This window comes from Quercus suber, unplaced genomic scaffold (assembly GCF_002906115.3).
Source record: "Quercus suber isolate HL8 unplaced genomic scaffold, Cork oak 2.0 scaffold_22, whole genome shotgun sequence".
Lineage (NCBI taxonomy): Eukaryota > Viridiplantae > Streptophyta > Magnoliopsida > Fagales > Fagaceae > Quercus > Quercus suber.
In genome coordinates, this window is record NW_027069487.1 from 2,017,612 (window position 1) to 2,033,416 (window position 15,805).

At 34.1% G+C, this 15,805-nt stretch overlaps 1 protein-coding gene across 1 annotated transcript; it reads left to right on the forward strand.

Annotated features, from left to right (window-relative positions):
- Nucleotides 1-2,652: 2,652 nt before the first annotated feature.
- On the forward strand, nucleotides 2,653-5,516 carry LOC111987453 (U-box domain-containing protein 17). The gene has a single exon (XM_024019170.2). The coding sequence runs from the start codon at nucleotides 3,050-3,052 to the stop codon at nucleotides 5,234-5,236; it is 2,187 nt and encodes a 728-aa protein (XP_023874938.1). The 5' UTR covers nucleotides 2,653-3,049; the 3' UTR covers nucleotides 5,237-5,516.
- Nucleotides 5,517-15,805: the final 10,289 nt, after the last annotated feature.

Here is a 15,805-nt window from a genome sequence, read left to right on the forward strand (position 1 = left end):
GTCTCATGATTTAGTAGTACTATCTCTCCCATATCTTGTTGGTTGAACTTGAGTTGGGGCCAAACCGTCAATCCCTTCGGGTGAGTAAACTCTTTCAATTGTTATCGATTGAGGAATCCCATGAAAGCATTCGTACACCACTTTTCAAGTGAATGATCGAACCTGATTTAAGTCATTGGGTATAATAATTTAAACAAGAGGACAAAATAACCAAAATTTCAAAGAAAAAAAGATGTTAATTTCTTTTATTTTTTAGAAATTAAACACAAATAAATCTCAATGAGGAACACAAAGAACAATAAAAATTAAATTCCAAAACTTCACTTGAAATTCTCCACATCTAAACAAGAATTATAATAAAAAAAATGCTCATGACAAAAACTTTAGGTAATTCCAGAACTTTCTTCTCAGTTCTCGGAAAACTTTCACCAAAAATCATTTCTTCATTTTCTGAATTTCGTATTAGCTTTACGTAGAATAGTACTCCTCCGCGTCATCTCCTCATGTTTTGGTCATTTCTACTTTTCAGTTTTCACCACAAAACAAAAAAAGAAAAGAAAGAGGGTGTGGTGGGTTTTAATTTGGAGGTCGGTCAACTTGTGTTTTGGCCGTTTTTAACGTTTTAGTCAAAGTGGGAAAATTTTGGCAGAAAGGACAATTTACTCTCTCAAAACCCAGCTAATACGTCCCCGATAATCACCACGCGACTAATAAAAAGTTAGAGTGGGTCCCTCCATTCCCTTTGGTTTTTGGTCAACCCTTGAAAACAAAAATAATCCTATGCCCACTTTTTTAATTTATTATAGGGTTAAAAGGGAAAAGTAATCATGTTCCTCTAAGCCTAAGATCAGACATAAACAGAGAGCCCCATTGATAACACTCACAGGGTACAAATTAAACAGACCTCACCTATGTTGGAATCTAGAAGTTTATGGATTTATTCAGATTGTTCTTTTAATACGTAAAGTATGCTCATTAAAAGGAAAAAAGAAAGAAAGGAAAAAAAAAAAAAAAAAAAAAATCTAAAACCACATTCTTTGTGGGTATGACACAAGAATTTATCACTTTCAAAGGAAGGAACAAAAATAGATAGCCATATATGAGCTAGGGGCAAAGGGATATTTTGGAAAAATTATTATTTTCATTTAATATTTGATAATTGCACTCATTCTTCTCATATGAATGATAACGTTGTGCCCGTAGTATTGAATAATTACTCCCTACTTTGAAATATTATTGTACCTTTTTTATATTATCATGGTTCACAAAAATTTAACCTTATATATAAACACTAGAAAAAAGATAAAAAAATAAAAAGTTCAAGTTCATCACATCTATGGTAAGATGATGATAAATTATTGTAAGTTTAGAACCAAAAATATTATAAATTATTTTTGTGTTGACTTAAATTATTCATTTAATTTGGATTATACATCAAATTTATAAAATTTAATCTATAAACATTATAAATTGATGTATAATCAATTATAAAAAAAAACAATTTCTTATTTATATACTATATCATTGAAGTAACATCAATTACAATTATTGACACGTCAATTAGTAAGCCTTGTAAATTTATAACATCTTTAATATTTTATAATTTTTTAGATTGTGAATTCAAATCCTCGAGTAATTCTTAGATACTCCCAGAGTACGGAAAATGATGCTTCCTCTTCTCATATTTATGGTGGAGTTCGCTCATTAAATTCATGGTGAAGTCCACCATGAATGTGATGGGAGGAAGTATCATTTCACTATACTTTGAGACTACCTAAATTTTTTTCCAAATCCTCAATACGTGGCATGACGATCATTGCTCTAAATAATATTTGATATATACGTTACCCTTCTCAATTTCCTATCAATTCAATCAAAGCATTAATGGTGGAGGGAATATATTTTGATATATCTATACATTACCTTGCTCAGCTTGTTATCAATTATCAATTCAATCAAAAAGCATTAGAGGAAATGTATTTAGATGAGTTTATTTTCATTGATTTATTTTATTTTAAAATTATATAAATAGTAATAAAAATAAACAAAAAGTTACATATCTTTTAAGAAAATTGGCTTAAGATATTTTTTTAAAAAACTTTTTATGCAAAAAAAAATATAACTTATTTTTTTAATAACTTTTTATACATTTTCGGTGTAAAAATATTTCTAAAAATAATTTATTAAGGAATACTATAAATGTGCTTGGATCCTATAAAAAAGAAAAAGTAAAAAAAAAAAACCGAATTTTAGAACAAATTCAAAAATCAAAGATGCTACGGGATCCAAAGAAGGATATAAAACAAAAAGAGTTGTTGGTTGAGTAACGTACATGCTGTAAATAGTAGAAAAAAACTATGGGCTTATTAAAGTCAAAGTACGGAAAAACTCAATTCCTGATCCATCCTCAAAACCAAAGCAGAGAGAGAGAGAGAGAGGAAAAAAAAGTTTATGGTCTGACTGACACTCTGACAAGCTGACCTCACACCATATCTCTTATCAAAATCACACAAAAAATCCCATTTTTGTAATTTAAACCCACAAAGCCTACCCTTTTTGGACACCCAAAAAAAAAAAAAAAAGAGTGTAGAAGAAATGAATGGACAGGAATCTGGATAATTATCCGTCAAACCCAACATTGATGAAAGTCGTTTTCATCCAAGGCTGCCATTTTGCATTGAAAATAAAATTCCTACACACAAACGAAAACCCCTCAAAAAGAAAATAAATAAATAAAATTAAAGCCTTGGAAATTCAGTCCCTTTTTCCTCTCAAAAACGCGGATTCCCCAAAATTAAAAAGACCCGGAATTCCTTTTCCTTTTCCAAGCCTTTGAAGTTTGAAGATTCAGCTTCAACCACAATAACAAAAACAGCAACAACATCAATAACAGCAACACCAACAACAAAAGACTGTTCCATATATTGTTGCTGTCTTTTCGGTTTTCCATTACCAAATTTGCAATATTTGGTACAACAAACAATCCTGTGGATCCTTTTAATTTTTTAATTTTTTTATTATACAATTTCTCTTCTTCTTCTTCTTAGAAATGGCAACGGCGGCGATATTTTCGTCGTTACGGAGGCGGAGATCGCCGTCGTTGGAAGCGTTCTTAGCTCCGGTTGATTTAACGGACGTTGCTTTGGTACAAACCCTAGCGGCGATCTCCAACGACCTCGTATCGAAATTCTCCGGCAAGTGTTTCCATTTCCAGCGCAAGAACTCGCGCTCTCTCATCAGAAAAATCGAGGTGTTTCTCGTCCTCTTAGATTATCTCAAGGACTCGACCTCCACGTCAAAATCAACCTCAGCTTCGGCTTCATCGACTTTGCCTTCAACGGCTTTGCTCTGTTTCAAAGAGCTCTACTTGCTTCTCTACCGCTCGAAGATACTCCTCCATTACTGCGCCAAATCGAGTAAGTTGTGGCTTTTGCTTCAAAACCATTCGATTTCAGGCCATTTCCATGATCTGAGTCAAGAAATTTCAACCCTTTTGGATGTTTTTCCATTGAAAGATGTTGTCGAATTGAGCGACGACGTTAGGGAACAGGTTGAGTTGTTGCAGAGACAGGCGAGGAGGTCTAGGCTGTTCATTGATAAGAACGATGAGTCCTTTAGGATTCGGTTTTTCAATTTCCTCGACGTGTTTGAGAAAGGGGAGGTTCCGAATTCGGAGGAGTTAAGGTCTTTTTTTGTGGGGAGTTTGGGGATCAAAGATGCTAAGAGTTGTAGAGTTGAGATTGAGTTCTTGGAAGAACAGATTGTGAATCACGAAGGAGATGTGGAGCCTACCGTGTCTGTGCTTAATGGGTTTGTTGCCCTTACCAGGTATTGTAGGTTTTTGTTGTTTGGGTTTGAGGAAGATGAGGTGGGATTGGGGTTTGGGTGTTTAAGGAGGCCTAGGAAAGGTTTGATTACTCAGGAGATTGCTGAGACGTTTATAACGGTACCCAAGGACTTTTGTTGTCCGATTTCGTTGGATTTGATGCGAGACCCTGTGATTATTTCAACAGGACAGACGTATGAGAGGAGTTCTATAGCTAGGTGGATGGAAGAAGGGCATTGTAATTGCCCGAAAACGGGGCAAATGCTTGTACATAATCGGCTTGTTCCTAATCGGGCTTTGAGGAGTTTGATCATGCAGTGGTGTATTGCTCATGGAGTTCCTCTTGATCCGCCGGAGACCATGGATGCGTCCACTGAAGGCTTTGCTGCGGCTGCTCCTACCCGGGCTGCACTTGAAGCCAATAGAGCTACTGCGGCAATTCTCATTCAACAGCTAGCAAATGGGTCGGAGGGCGGGATGACTGTTGCTGCTCGTGAGATACGTTTGTTGGCGAAGACAGGGAAGGAGAACAGGGCTTTTATTGCGGAAGCTGGGGCGATTCCCCATCTTCGGAAGCTACTTTTGTCTGTGAACCCTGTTGCACAGGAGAATTCTGTGACTGCAATGCTTAATTTGTCGATATATGATAAGAATAAAAGTCGAATTATGGATGAGGAAGGGTGTTTGGGATCTATTGTTGAAGTTTTGAGATTTGGGCACACGACAGAGGCAAGGGAAAATGCTGCGGCAACATTGTTCAGCCTCTCTGCGGTTCACGACTATAAGAAGAGAATAGCAGATGAGGGAGGGGCAGTTGAAGCCCTGGCAGGGCTGTTGAGAGACGGGACTCCAAGAGGAAAGAAGGATGCTGTGACGGCTTTATTTAATCTGTCAACACACACAGATAATTGTGTGAGAATGATAGAGGCAGGGGCTGTAACGGCATTGGTAGGGGCATTGGGAAACGAAGGGGTTGCTGAGGAAGCAGCCGGTGCATTGGCCTTGATTGTTCGGCAGCCAGTTGGGGCAGAAGCAGTTGGGAAAGAGGAAATGGCAGTGGCGGGGTTGATAGCAATGATGCGTTGTGGAACGCCAAGGGGAAAAGAAAATGCAGTGGCAGCATTACTTGAGTTATGCCGTAGTGGTGGAACAGCTGCCACTGAGAGGGTGGTTAAGTCCCCAATGTTGGCTGGGTTGCTTCAGACTCTGCTATTTACAGGTACAAAGCGGGCAAGAAGAAAGGCAGCTTCACTTGCTAGAGTGTTTCAGAGATGTGAGAATGCAGCCATACATCTTGGTGGATTGGGTGTAGGATATGCATTTGCAGGCAACTCAGCAGCTGCAAACAGGGATTCGAGTTTTGCTGGTGATGTATCAGTGCCAATGTCCATTTCAGTGCCTGTCTTGTAGTGGTAACATCCACGTCATGTTGTTGTCTTCCCTTCTTATATATGTTCCCATTTTTTTTTGGAAACATTTACAAATTCTTTCATTGAAATTTACAGACAAAAAAATTTATAGTAATACCATATCTTATGTGTTTTGAAAGGATGATGAATGGTGGTGAGCAGTTAGCTTAAGTTTGATATATGTATTTCCCTATGATTTAGAAAAACAGATTAGAGAATGTTCACAAAAATAATACAATTTGCTCTGGAAAAACCAATAAGCACTTATAGGGCGTTTTTCACATGGTTGAATTTTTTATGTATACACTAAACATGCAACGACATTCCGATTGATTCTCAGTGAAGAAGGGTTTGAACTGTACTTGTTTTTGGTGCCCTATATGATCCTCCAATGTGTAGAAGTATCATGTACCTTTTTCTTTTTTCCAATGAATTTGTTATTGCATTTGTTATGAAAATAAAAGCAATTTGTTGGATTTATCTTGAATGTTACCATCTGAATCTCTCGCAATGAGGGTGAAATCTGCAAATTGCACCATGCAAAACTCATAATTTGCTATATAATTGGAGACATCTCAGATATAAAGACGTGGATTTTGATCGAGATGATAAATGGTTAGTGGCAATGACGGATAACAGTAAATTCCATGCGGTTCTTGGGTTAATGTTGCTTCTGGTTAAAGATTATGGATTTATGCTTGTCCTAAATGCACCATCTTCGAGACTTGCTCTGATTCTAGTTGTTCTTTTTTTAAGCTTAGATCTTCTAAGAAGAATCTAGGACAACAGAGATGATATTACCTGTGGATGTGGTAAAGTGAGAACGCAGATTCTCAATTTTTTAACTTACATGTGAAAAAGTATATTCCATTCGTGGAAAGAAAAATGCTAAAGAAGGAAGCATCTAGAGAGTCAAAACGTGTCATTTCCTGATCAGTGTCATAAAGATAACGCATCCTACTGTGAAGAACTAGCTTTCAAATATTCTGAGGATTGGCTAGAATATACTTGAAACAATGGAATTTTTTCGAGTTCAGAATAATGGCTGTGCCTGTCTCTGTATGTGATGGAGGGTTGGACTAAGTTATCTTCTTTCACAGGATAGCTTATTTCACCAACTGGCAAGTTCAATATGTAAACCCAATAAGTATGTGCAAACAGATTCTTATCAGTCAAGCAGGATTGGCTATAATATACTTGAAACAATGGGAATTTTTCGAGTTCAGAATAATGGCTGTGCCTGTCTCTGTATGTGATGGAGGGTTGGACTAAAATTTTCTTCTTCCACACGATAGCTTATTTCACCAACTAGCAAGTCCAATATGCAAACCCAACAAGTATGTGCAAACAGATTCTTATCAGTCAAGCATGTCGGCCACATCACCCTAGTGATGTTGCATCTGTGATTTTTAAGTTAAAGCAAAGGAAAAATGGTTTTGCTGCTTCTATCATTTTCTGTGATTTGATTGGAGCAGCCAGAAGTGCACAGTTAGCAAGAATTTGTTGCGTCCTTTTAACATTACGTAAAGAAGAATTTGTGGTGTCTATATTTGTTAGGGGAATTCCACTATAAGCATAAACTTCCCTGTAGCTGAGTGTTTTGGCAATTGGAAGTGTGGTTGGTGGGGCATGCCTTCATTGGCCATGTACTTATGAATCAGATTGAATGGATAAACGAAGTGGATGCACCAAGTAGGCATTTACTAGACATATAATTGGAGACTGCTCCCTGGAAACCTAAAGATTTGAAGCATGGTGGTAGTTGAGCTTATCTATAATGGAAATCTAGCACTGGGAGATATCATTGTCGCTAATGATGATAATAGGACATCTATAATTCTTATATCAGATATTAGCTACTTTGTCTGTTCTACTTGATACCTTCCTTGATTTTCACTTGAGTGCCTCGGCCAACCCACAAAGTAGTGGGGAGAAGATAAATTTAAAGTAAAAAAAAAAAAAAAAAAAATCTGTATGACCAAATAAAGGAGAATTTCTCTTGGGTCTAAAGTTCAGCTAATACAGACTGCTTATTAAATGTTGGGATTTTGTTTTGGGAGACTAATAACTGGCTGATAGTTTCCTTCCCTTTAATTTCGTTCTTCATGGCATAGTAGCTTGTGTGTGTGACATAACATCGTGAGCAGGGGCTCTTCAACACATGAAACGTGTACCGATTCTGATCTTTAGAATTTAGAACTTCTTGGTCGGCAATGAAGCATTTGCAACAACATTCAATGTCTTAATTTTGTTCCTCTTTTTTCTTGATTTTATTGCGGTCATTGGTTGGTCAAGACTGTCCGGTCACCATCTAATTCTGATGCTTAGTAATCTAAGTTTCTGCACTTGCTTGGTACCCCTTTGTGATCAACTTGGACTTTTCCTATTAGGATGGTCACTTTTGTCATTGATCCATGCCTCTTGGAGTGTAGTCTATGGATGTCATGCACCAAAGGACCACCTCTGCCGTCCTGTTAAGAACAAGCCAAACAAGAGATGAACAAGAAGTTCCTAAAGGCTAAAACCTTTGCATCCTTCTCTTTACTTATTCATGAATTAGGTTAGATAATTTTACTTGGAAATTCCACAATTCAAATGAGGTTGGGTATTTTTATGTTGCATCATGGGCCTGCTTGTATCATTTCAGCCAATGACATAATTCTAGAATGGCAACACTTACTGATGAATGAGCAGTAACACAAACTTTAGCATTATGAGATTCTTATTCGATTTTACTATGTGATTTACTATTGAAGAAGCATACGGACATAGAATTATTTTTATATAATGAAATCAAAGTGACTAGTACTACGTAAAAGGCTATTTGAGAATTTTTAGCTCCTCCCTTTCGCCACTAGAGTTCCAATATTCTTCCAAATTCCGATAGCTTAAAATAAATTTTAAACTTTGCTTAGTTGGAAGGATGAAAAAAATGAAAAGATGGAAAATGTTGGGATGATTGAAAAGATAGTTTTCCATCATATGTGTTTGGTACAAAAGATGAAAAAGTGAAAAGAATATTGATAGGGAATTGTTGGGTTAAGGGCCCAAATCATATATTGGGCCTTAGGCCTTGGTCGAGGGCATGAGTAGTCTGAGGACGAACAAATAGAAATGAATGGTTCAAACTCAGAACTTAATAAGCGAGATGCAAATGAGAAGTTGATCCGAGGAGGAATATCTCCTCAAATAAGCTAAACACAAATCAGATGTAGATCCTATAGATCAAAGTGACATTCCAAGAAGTTCCAGTGATAGGAACGTGCCTCACAAACACATGAGAAGGAAGGGAGCCCAAAAGTATCTAAGGGAAAGCTGCTACCATCGTATTAAATGCACTGCAACTACTTTTTTGGCCGCATTTATGTGGAGAAAACCCCTGAACAGTATTGCCTTGGCTACCACAAATCACATAAAACCAAAGAGGGTGTTTGATGGGACAGATACTCAAGTAATGACTCAAATGATCAACAAGTGTAGGATCAAGATGGTCCAAGATGATCTATATAATGTAAAAGACCCTCCATGAGAGGGGGATTAAAAAAAAAAGAAAAAAGAATACTGTAGCAATCAAAATGATATTTGTAATCAATTTAATGGATTTGTATGGATATTTACCTCCTCGTACAGTGAGTTCATTCAATTCTATGTACCATGTGATGGGATAACAAAAAATTACATTTATGGTTCGTTCAGAGGAGTCGTCCATAATGACCAATTAGCCAAACGACCAGGCCATCTCGGATTCGTCCAGAGATGTCGTCCTTGAATATTTACCAATTGAATAAAACTCGTAATCAAGTCGAAAGAGTCGTCCATGTGCATTGCACATGAACGACCACACGACGGCATAACAAAGAGTTATCCATAGGCATTGCACATGGACGACCAGGCAACACTTAGCAAATTCTAGAGCGGTTAATCAACCTGTGTTCATCGCCGCCAATTCCTTCCGAGTATGTAACTTCCAGCGGCGGTTATGATTTCTCTAGCCGTTGAGGAAGTTATGTCTGGATTCCACAAATTTGGGGAAAGTTATTGAACCAATAAACCGCCCCAAAGTTCCCTATATAAGGATCGGTCTGAATTAAACAAAGGTATGAAATTTTGAGATTTTTACTCCCAATACAGTTAGAACTCCATTCGAGAGAAGATACTAACTTAGTCATCGGAGGGTCTTAGGCCGGTCCACCCCGGTCTCCTTTGATATTTTGTTTATCTTTCAGGCCTTCGCTACCACTTTCAGCCCATCAAAGCCGAGTTGTGCAGCCTACTGTTTCTGTTCTTCATCACCATGTTCTTGCTTGATCATATTCCGAATCCATACTAGCCATTGTCAAGTTCATTAGGGTTTAGTTCTTTGACCAACTCTCTACAAATTTATTGTATTTGACTCACTAAGTCAACATCTCTTACATTTTGGGCTTGGGCTGCAAATCGGGTCCTTACAAGAATATATTATAATTTGTTTAAATTACTATTTTGCACATATTATATAATAAATTTATTACTTTTGTAATACTCATAAAATATTCTATTAACAAATTAATATTAGTTACTAAAATTATATATATATATATATATATGACAAAATTAGGCTACAATCTTACTCAATAAAATAAACATTACTACATATTTTGAAAATCTAATTGTTGAATTGCATGTTCTTTATACTCTCAATACATATTTTAAATTTTGTGTCAATCGGATATTATTTACTATATGATTTATAAGCTTATATTTTATGCATAATTTTAAACTGCGAAAACTTGCAATTTAAACATTTATTTATAACATAGCTATTGATCTTTAATTTTTTAGAAATTTTGCAAGTCTGAAGGACATAGGAAAATGATGTAATCCAATGGTAAATTTGTCAAAATTCATATCCAATAAAAAGATATTGAGTAATGATGTAGCTCTGAGCTGCAATTAATTTTGTAGCTAAACTTTGTCCATATATATATATATATAAATTAATATTATTTCAACTTTTTTTTTAAAGTACCAAATTAATACTTTCCCATAAACATTACCCATAACATATACCAAAGGCAAATTAGGTTAATGGCTCAGACGTTCAGTAGCATTGTTAGTAAAATACGTTATGAGTATAATATGATAAGTTTACAGATGGATATAATTCAACATCTTTTTAATAAGTACGTTTTAAAAATTCGGCAGAAAAATACGTAAATGGGAAAATAACAGTATATGTATCTTACGTGTATAATACGTTTATATTTTGAAAATTTGCCAAAAAAAAAGGGGAAACATTTGTCATATATATATATATATATTTTTTTTTTTTTTGAGATACCATGCCTCTTGGAGTGTAGTCTATGGATGTCATGCACCAAAGGACCACCTCTGCCGTCCTGTTAAGAACAAGCCAAACAAGAGATGAACAAGAAGTTCCTAAAGGCTAAAACCTTTGCATCCTTCTCTTTACTTATTCATGAATTAGGTTAGATAATTTTACTTGGAAATTCCGCAATTCAAATGAGGTTGGGTATTTTTATGTTGCATCATGGGCCTGCTTGTATCATTTCAGCCAATGACATAATTCTAGAATGGCAACACTTACTGATGAATGAGCAGTAACACAAACTTTAGCATTATGAGATTCTTATTCGATTTTACTATGTGATTTACTATAGAAGAAGCATACGGACATAGAATTATTTTTATATAATGAAATCAAAGTGACTAGTACTACGTAAAAGGCTATTTGAGAATTTTTAGCTCCTCCCTTTCGCCACTAGAGTTCCAATATTCTTCCAAATTCCGATAGCTTAAAATAAATTTTAAACTTTGCTTAGTTGGAAGGATGAAAAAAAATGAAAAGATGGAAAATGTTGGGATGATTGAAAAGATAGTTTTCCATCATATGTGTTTGGTATAAAAGATGAAAAAGTGAAAAGATGGTATAAAAGATGAAAAAGTGAAAAGAATATTGATAGGGAATTGTTGGGTTAAGGGCCCAAATCATATATTGGGCCTTAGGCCTTGGTCGAGGGCATGAGTAGTCTGAGGACGAACAAATAGAAATGAATGGTTCAAACTCAGGACTTAATAAGCGAGATGCAAATGAGAAGTTGATCCGAGGAGGAATATCTCCTCAAATAAGCTAAACATAAATCAGATGTAAATCCTATAGATCAAAGTGACCTTCCAAGAAGCTCCAGTGATAGGGACGTGCCTCATAAACACATGAGAAGGAAGGGAGCCCAAAAGTATCTAAGGGAAAGCTGCTACCATTGTATTAAATGTACTGCAGCTACTTTTCTGGCCGCATTTATGTGAAAAAAACCCCTGAACAGTATTGCCTTAGCTACCACAAATTACATAAAACCAAAGAGGGTGTTTGATGGGACAGATACTCAAGTAATGACTCAAATGATCAACAAGTGTAGGATCAAGATGGTCCAAGATGATCTATATAATGTAAAAGACCCTCCATGAGAAGGGGATAAAAAAAAAGAAGAAGAGAGAATACTGTAGTAATCAAAATGATATTTGTAATCAATTTAATGGATTTGTATGGATATTTACCTCCTCGGACAGTGAGTTCATTCAATTCTATGTACCATGTGATGGGATAACAAAAAATTACATCTATGGTTTGTTCAGAGGAGTCGTCCATAATGACCAATTAGCCAAACGACCAGGCCATCTCGGATTTGTCCAAAGATGTCGTCCCTGAGTATTTACCAATTGAATAAAACTCGTAATCAAGTCGAAAGAGTCGTCCATGTGCATTGCACATGAACGACCACACGACGGCATAACAAAGAGTTGTCCATAAGCATTGCACATGGACGACCAGGCAACACTTAGCAAATTCTAGAGCGGTTAATCAACCCGTGTTCATCGCCGCCAATTCCTCCTGAGTATGTATCTTCCAGCGGCGGTTATGATTTCTCTAGCCGTTGAGGAAGTTATGTCTGGATTCCACAAATTTGGGGGAAGTTATTGAACCAATAAACCGCCCCAAAGTTCCCTATATAAGGATCGGTCTGAACTAAACAAAGGTATGAAATTCTGAGATTTTTACTCCCAATACAGTTAGAACTCCATTCGAGAGAAGATACTAACTTAGTCATCGGAGGGTCTTAGGCCGGTCCACCCCGATCTCCTTTGATATTTTGTTTATCTTTCAGGCCTTCGCTACCACTTTCAGCCCATCAAAGCCGAGTTGTGCAGCCTACTGTTTCTGTTCTTCATCACCATGTTCTTGCTTGATCATATTCCGAATCCATACTAGCCATTGTCAAGTTCATTAGGGTTTAGTTCTTTGACCAACTCTCTACAAATTTATTGTACTTGACTCACTAAGTCAACATCCCTTACATTTTGGGCTTGGGCTGCAAATCGGGTCCTTACAAGAATATATTATAATTTGTTTAAATTACTATTTTGCACATATTATATAATAAATTTATTACTTTTGTAATACTCATAAAATATTCTATTAACAAATTAATATTAGTTACTAAAATTATATATATATATATATATATGACAAAATTAGGCTACAATCTTACTCAATAAAATAAACATTACTACATATTTTGAAAATCTAATTGTTGAATTGCATGTTCTTTATACTCTCAATACATATTTTAAATTTTGTGTCAATCGGATATTATTTACTATATGATTTATAAGCTTATATTTTATGTATAATTTTAAACTGCGAAAACTTGCAATTTAAACAATTTATTTATAACATAGCTATTGATCTTTAAGTTTTTAGAAATTTTGCAAGTGTGAAGGACATAAGAAAATGATGTAATCCAATGGTGGATTTGTCAAAATTCATCTCCAATAAAAAGATATTGAGTAATGATGTAGCTCTGAGCTGCAATTAATTTTGTAGCTAAACTTTGTCCATATATATATATATATAAATTAATATTATTTCAACTTTTTTTTTAAAGTACCAAATTAATACTTTCCCATAAACATTACCCATAACATATACCAAAGGCAAATTAGGTTAATGGCTCAGACGTTTGGTAGCATAGTTAGTAAAATACGTTATGAGTATAATATGATAAGTTTACAGATGGATATAATTCAACATCTTTTTAATAAGTATGTTTTAAAAATTCGGCAGAAAAATACGTAAATGGGAAAATAACAATATATGTATCTTACGTGTATAATACGTTTATATTTTGAAAATTTGCCAAAAAAAAAAGGGGAAACATTTGTCATATATATATATTGAGATAACTAAAATAATCCAACAAATTACAATCATATAGTTTTTCTTGAATTCAGATAGAATTTGCTGTTTAGAAGCTGCTTGGATTATTGAAGACATTGGTTTAATTAGAGATAGTTTTTCTTTTATTTCTTTTCATAGTATACCTTTGTGATGTAATCGTGCTGCATTAGCATTAGTTAGTGCTGCAAAAGAGAATGAGGAAGCCATTGTTTAGTTAGAAGAAATGAAGAATGCTCATCTTTCCTCTTCCCTACTGTACAAAGTGATTTAATTGAATAAAGTCTATTATCGTTTTCTTAAAAAAAAAAAAATTACAATCATATAGAAATAATCTACTTAACAAAGAAAATTATTTCAATAACCGTATAGAAATTTCTTAACAATCTAACACATTACAGCACAAATACAAATATATTGTATAAATAAAAATAAATAAATTCAATAAAATAAAACTAAATGATATATAGGTACATGAGAATGGATGCATATATAATATTAGATGAAAGAGATTTAGCAAATGATAATAATAATAGAATTTAGAAACAATAAAATATGACAATAAAAAAATAGCAGGATATAGGATTTATTTAGGCTATTAGAATAGTAGCATATAGGTGTGCAGGTGTGTCTTGACGCATAGATTCATGGTGGGGTGCAGCGGAGCAATATAAGTTTAGTACGTTTTTTATGTAATAAATTGGAGAAAAAAAAAATTAAAATGTTAAGGAGGTCTTACTGCTACAATATCAAATTTTATAAATTCAATAAAATAAAACTAAATGATATATAGGTACATGAGAATGGATGCATATATAATATTAGATGAAAGAGATTTAGCAAATGATAATAATAATAGAATTTAGAAACAATAAAATATGACAATAAAAAAATAGCAGGATATAGGATTTATTTAGGCTATTAGAATAGTAGCATATAGGTGTGCAGGTGTGTCTTGACGCATAGATTCATGGTGGGGTGCAGCGGAGCAATATAAGTTTAGTACGTTTTTTATGTAATAAATTGGAGAAAAAAAAAATTAAAATGTTAAGGAGGTCTTACTGTTACAATATCAAATTTTATGTAATAAATTAATGAAACATAAAGTTAAGGGTATCTATTTATTATAATACTAAAGTCTATAACAAGGGACGTGCGTGGTTCAGTTAAATTGATTTTTTTTTTTTTTTGGATAACTGAATTGATAAGTACCAATTTTTCCATAATCGGAACCGATACACACCACCAACTGTCAATTTTTAGACCTACATTAGTGCGGTTTTATGAGGTTGATTCAATTGGTTTGAAAATTAAAAAATATATATTTAAAAAAAAAAAAAAACTTGGGCTTTCAAGTTCAATATCCATACATCAACCTAATCAAAACTTCAAGCAAATAAAAACCTCTATTTATTTAGCAAGCTGTCCAATTACATGGACAAGCTTAAACTCTAATTATTTAGCTAGCAACTTGTTAAATGTCCAATTGTCCATCTATCAAGTATTCATAAAAGAAAAAGTCCAATTATCCATACAATAACAATACATCATACATAAAAAAATCATGTTCATACATGGTGAATGAAATAAGTTCCACATATTTTATAAGCTTGTTTATGTCATAAACTTGTTCATACATAAACAAATAAAACTTGTTCAAGTATTTATACACAAAACAATTCAAATCTGTTCATACTTAATAAATTTCATCAGTTCATTCACCATGTAAAAAAGTTTTGGAATTGCCTCAACAAGAAAACTCCAAAACATCATGTAGCATATATTATCATTAAGTAACAATTCCATTTGTTGTCGTTCACAAATGCCAATATAAAGATATATAAATTAAATTAGCATTTAAAATATAATAATTTAGCTCAATGAAATTAAAATAAATGGGTAGAGAATCTAAACTCTAAACTCCATAGATTATGTAAAAGCTACTCAAATAGCATATATATCAAGGTAAATAAAAACACATTATTTACGCCCACAATAGTCTAAGCTAGCTCTTTCATTAGGTTTCTCAAAAAAAAAAAAAAAAAAAAACTCTCTTTAGCTATATATATCAACAGAAAAAAAAGTATTTACGTCTGCAATATCCTAGCTCCCTACACTTACTCTTTTTTTTCATGATGGACAAATGGTAATCACTAAATATCATCAATAATTTGGAAGTGAAAACCTATAACAAAAATTGACTTATTTATTTATTTATGGCAAACAAAAATAAACTTTTATTTCACTTCAAACACAAGTGATTTTATACATATATATATATATATACACACACACACACTAATTAATTCAGTTTTTTTTTTTTTTTTTTTTTTTGGT